This window comes from Acomys russatus, chromosome 19 (assembly GCF_903995435.1).
Source record: "Acomys russatus chromosome 19, mAcoRus1.1, whole genome shotgun sequence".
Classification (NCBI taxonomy): domain Eukaryota; kingdom Metazoa; phylum Chordata; class Mammalia; order Rodentia; family Muridae; genus Acomys; species Acomys russatus.
The window spans coordinates 33,973,314-33,978,174 of NC_067155.1; the positions used below are offsets into that span (position 1 = coordinate 33,973,314).

At 56.7% G+C, this 4,861-nt stretch overlaps 1 protein-coding gene across 1 annotated transcript; it reads left to right on the top strand.

Annotated features, from left to right (window-relative positions):
• The first annotated feature begins 1,399 nt into the window (after positions 1 to 1,399).
• On the top strand, positions 1,400 to 4,478 carry Actb (actin beta). The gene is made up of 6 exons (XM_051161096.1): positions 1,400 to 1,561; positions 2,511 to 2,639; positions 2,739 to 2,978; positions 3,437 to 3,875; positions 3,978 to 4,159; positions 4,270 to 4,478. The coding sequence occupies exons 2-6, from the start codon at positions 2,517 to 2,519 to the stop codon at positions 4,411 to 4,413; spliced, it is 1,128 nt and encodes a 375-aa protein (XP_051017053.1). The 5' UTR covers positions 1,400 to 1,561; positions 2,511 to 2,516; the 3' UTR covers positions 4,414 to 4,478.
• Positions 4,479 to 4,861: the final 383 nt, after the last annotated feature.

Genomic DNA, 4,861 nt, shown 5'->3' on the forward strand with positions numbered 1-4,861 from the left:
TTCCAGTATATGCTGGGACGGTTGGTGGTCACCCTTTCCAGACTGGAGGCCTCTGCAACTTCAAAACACCCAGCCACCAGCCTAGAACAAGGAAGCCTGTCCAGCCTCCCCATGCAGGGCCACTGCTATAGGCCATATATGGACTCAGCCTTCCTCAGTTTCAACACCTACACTCAGTAAGTGGCTGCTATGCCTGGTGCAAAGCCATGACAGACAGGCCCAGGGCATCTCATGTGAAGGGCCCTTCTTGCCCAAATCCAGCTTTCTGTCACCCTGTCCCAGGAGGTATTGTGTCCCCTCTAAACTAAGCTGAGAGATCAGGCCTCTCGGCTCTATTTCCTTGTGTCTTGCTTTCTGAGCAGGACTCTTAGGTGCTTAGGTCTTGCCTGAAGTTTGACAAACAGACTCATGTTGAGGAGAGTAGGGGTGGTGGTGGTGGGGGGGAGTAGGGGTGGGGGTGAGAGTGGGACTGTCTTCTCAGGAGGATTTGGACCTCTGGTGACCACCAACTCTTTCCTGAGCGGTTTGTCACTCCCAGAGTCCCCACAGCCTGCACAGCACATGGAGTAGAGTACAGTTCAGCTGTGTCTGCTGCACATAACAGCATAGACGGTGGGCCCCAGCCCAACAGTGACTGGCAGTCACCCAGAGCCACTAGCTAACGGCTCAGGCTTAGTCTTGCCTGGGTGTGATCAGGCAGCCCTCCAAATGTGCCCGTCTCCATGACAAGTTTTGCTTGTTCTATAGAGCACAGTTCCTTTCTAGGTCTGGGGCCGAGGATAGCTGGGGACGGCTTCCTGCCACACCTCCTGTCACTGGACCACTGGGGCTTGCCCTGTCCTTAGGAGTGCGGCCTTGATTAAGTCCATAACTGGCCAAGACCCTTTAAGTCCCCTCTGACCACAGTTCTGCTTCTAAGTTGTACCCCAACCCGCTTAGCATACTGGAACCCCACCAGAAGGCCCCCAGATCTGACTTTCTGGCTATTGCTAGCAAGGGGGAGGGACACCTTGCTCATTCAATCCCGGCCCCGCTTGTCCCTCAAACAAGAGGCCACGTCAACAGAGCCCGAGTCTCCAAGCTGAGCCTTGCCCACCTAGGTGCTCAAAGTTCACGCGACATCCACACCCAGGGGGTCTTGGGGTGGGTAGGTGACCCCAGAATGCAGGCCTGGTAACCATGACACTGAATCGGGCAGCGTCCACAAGGGCGGAGGCTATTCGTGCATGTCCCGGCCTATGGGGCCAGCACCCAGCACCCATCGTCAAAACTCTTCATCCTTTTCCTCAATCTTGCTTTCTCTCTCTCTCCTTTTTTTTTTTTTTTTTTTTTTTTAAAAGGATAAAAAGGGTAAAAGCAGCGCTGTGCGGCGAGGCCGGTGAGTGAGCGGCGCGCGGCCAATCAGCATCCGCCGTTCCGAAAGTTGCCTTTTATGGCTCGAGTGGCCGCTGTGGCGTCCTATAAAACCCGGCGGCGCAACGCGCAGCCACTGTCGAGTCCTCCTCCACCCGCGAGTGATCATCTCGCAGTTTCTCTGTCGCCGGTCCACACCCGCCACTAGGTAAGCAGGGACATCGGGCCCAGCGGGTCTCAACTCTTTCCCATGGGCGGTCACCTCGCTGCAGGGACGCGAGGGACACTCGGGACGGACACCGGGGGAAGGGAGAAGGATGGCGCCGGGTCGCGGAGCGCACACTTGCAGAGCCAACTTGGCGCTCAGGGTGTAGACCCTCTGCAGCCGCATTGTCGCGGTGTAGACTACTCGTGAACCGGCTCGGGCGGCTTGTGGACCCGCTAGGGTCGCGGTGTGGACGCATGGGAGAGCCGATGCGGCTTGCGGGTGTTGAACCTTATCTGCCCATTTTGAAGGGGTCGGGGAGTAACATCAGTGTTGGGAGCCAAACGCTACAGTCAACGCCTTGATGGCCGATGGGTCTTTGTCCAAACCGGTTTGCCCATTCGGGCTTGCGGGGTTGGCGGGCGCGGCTGGGCCGGCTCGGCCGGGTGGGGGCTGGGATGCCATCTGCGCGTGCGCGCTCTAACGCTGGGTATTGGGGCGCGTGCGCGCTGGGGAGGGGGCCCTTGCTCTCCTCCCCGCCCCCCCCCCGAGTTAAGAGTTGCGCGTGCGCATTGGGGCCGGGCGAGGGCGGGGCCGTTGTACGGAAGGGGCGGGTTCGCGGCGGCTCGGGGCGCCTGCTCGCGCGCTTCCTGCTGGGTGTGGTCGCCTCCCGCGCGCACCCCCAGCGGCCCGCCGGCGGGGCGAAGGCGGGGCTTGCCTGCGCCCGTTTGGGGAGGGGGCGGAGGCCTGGCTTCCTGCCGCGGGGCCGCCTCCGGACCAGCGTTTGCCTTTTATGGTAATAACGCGGCCGGCCTGGGCTTCCTTTGTCCCCCGAGCTTGGGCGCGCGCCCCCTAGCGGCCCGAGGCCGCGGCTTGCCGGAAGTGGGCAGGGCGGCAGCGGCTGCGCCTGGCGGCTCCGTGGTGACCACAGCCCTCTTTTGTGCCTTGATAGTTCGACATGGATGACGATATCGCTGCGCTCGTTGTTGACAACGGCTCCGGCATGTGCAAGGCCGGCTTCGCGGGCGACGATGCTCCCCGGGCCGTCTTCCCCTCCATCGTAGGCCGCCCTAGGCACCAGGTAAGGTGACCCTTCACTTTGCGGGGGGGTCGGTCCTCGGGTACTCCTGAGTCCAGGGGGCCATGCCGGTGCTGAGAACGCCACCGTTTCCCTCCGCAGGGCGTGATGGTGGGTATGGGTCAGAAGGACTCCTACGTGGGCGACGAGGCCCAGAGCAAGAGAGGCATCCTGACCCTGAAGTACCCCATTGAACACGGCATCGTCACTAACTGGGACGATATGGAGAAGATCTGGCACCACACCTTCTACAACGAGCTGCGTGTGGCTCCCGAGGAGCACCCTGTGCTGCTCACCGAGGCCCCCCTGAACCCCAAGGCCAACCGTGAAAAGATGACCCAGGTCAGCACCCCGGGTGGCCATCTCCGTCTTTGCCAACTTCTCAGCCACGCCCTTTTCTCAATTGTCTTTCTTCTGCCGTTCTCCCATAGGACTCTCTTCTATGAGCTGAGTCTCCTTTGGAACTTTGCAGTTTCTGCTTTTTCCCAGATGAGGTCTTTTTTTCTCTCGATTGCCTTTCTGACTAGGTGTTTAAAACCCTACAGTGCTGTGGGTATAGGTACTAACAATGGCTCGTGTGACAAAGCTAATGAGGCTGGTGATAAGTGGCCTTGGAGTGTGTATTCAGTAGATGCACAGTAGGTCTTAAATGGAGCCCCTGTCCTGAGACTCCCGCCACACTTAACTTAGCTGTGTTCTTGCACTCTTTGCATGTCCCAAATCTGTCCTTACAGTCTCACCTGCCCTTGGCTATTCCTTGTGGCTTTAAGGGTTTGACCATGCCCCATTTTTCTCTACAGATCATGTTTGAGACCTTCAATACCCCAGCCATGTACGTAGCCATCCAGGCTGTGCTGTCCCTGTATGCCTCTGGTCGTACCACTGGCATTGTGATGGACTCCGGAGACGGGGTCACCCACACTGTGCCCATCTATGAGGGCTACGCTCTCCCTCACGCCATCCTGCGTCTGGACCTGGCTGGCCGGGACCTGACAGACTACCTCATGAAGATCCTGACCGAGCGTGGCTACAGCTTCACCACCACAGCTGAGAGGGAAATCGTGCGTGACATCAAAGAGAAGCTGTGCTATGTTGCCCTGGACTTCGAGCAAGAGATGGCCACTGCTGCATCCTCTTCCTCCCTGGAGAAGAGCTATGAGCTGCCTGATGGCCAGGTCATCACAATTGGCAATGAGCGGTTCCGCTGCCCCGAGGCTCTTTTCCAGCCTTCCTTCCTGGGTGAGTTGAAGTGACCTAGTCAGTCACCTTCTGCATCTAAAGGTGACCAACGCTTGACACCACACTATAAGTTAAGTCTGATCTCTCCTACTTTCCTCTCAGGTATGGAATCCTGTGGCATCCATGAAACTACATTCAATTCCATCATGAAGTGTGATGTTGACATCCGCAAAGACCTCTATGCCAACACGGTGCTGTCTGGTGGCACCACCATGTACCCAGGCATTGCTGACCGGATGCAGAAGGAGATCACTGCTCTGGCTCCTAGCACCATGAAGATCAAGGTGAGCTAAGCATCTCTAGGCTTGAACCCATGGTGGGGGTGGGCCCTGTGGTTGCCAGAGCAACCATCTTGGCATCCTGAATGCTCACACTCCTGTCTTGCTTCCTTCAGATCATTGCTCCTCCTGAGCGCAAGTACTCTGTGTGGATCGGCGGCTCCATCCTGGCCTCCCTGTCCACCTTCCAGCAGATGTGGATCAGCAAGCAGGAATACGACGAGTCGGGCCCCTCCATCGTCCACCGCAAGTGCTTCTAGGCGGACTGTTCCAAGCTGCGTTTCACACCCTTTCTTTTGACAAAACCTAACTTGCGCAGAAAAAAAAAAAAACGAAACAACATTGGCATGGCTTTATTTTTTTGTTTTGTTTTTTTTTTAATTTTTAAATTTTTTTTCTAAAGGTTTTTTTTTTTTGTTTTTGTTTTTTTGTTTTGGCGCTTTTGACTCAGGATTTAAAAACTGGAACGGTGAAGGCGACAGCAGTCGGTTGGAGCAAGCATCCCCCAAAGTTCTACAATGTGGCTGAGGACTTTGATTGTACATTTTTGTTTTTTTGTTTTTTGTTTCGTTTTAAATAGTCATTCCAAGTATCCATGAGATGGCTACAGGAAGTCCCTCACCCTCCCAAAAGCCACCCCTACTCCTGAGAGGAGGATGGCCAAGTCCACGCCCTGAGTCCACACTGGGGAGGTGACAGCATTGCTTC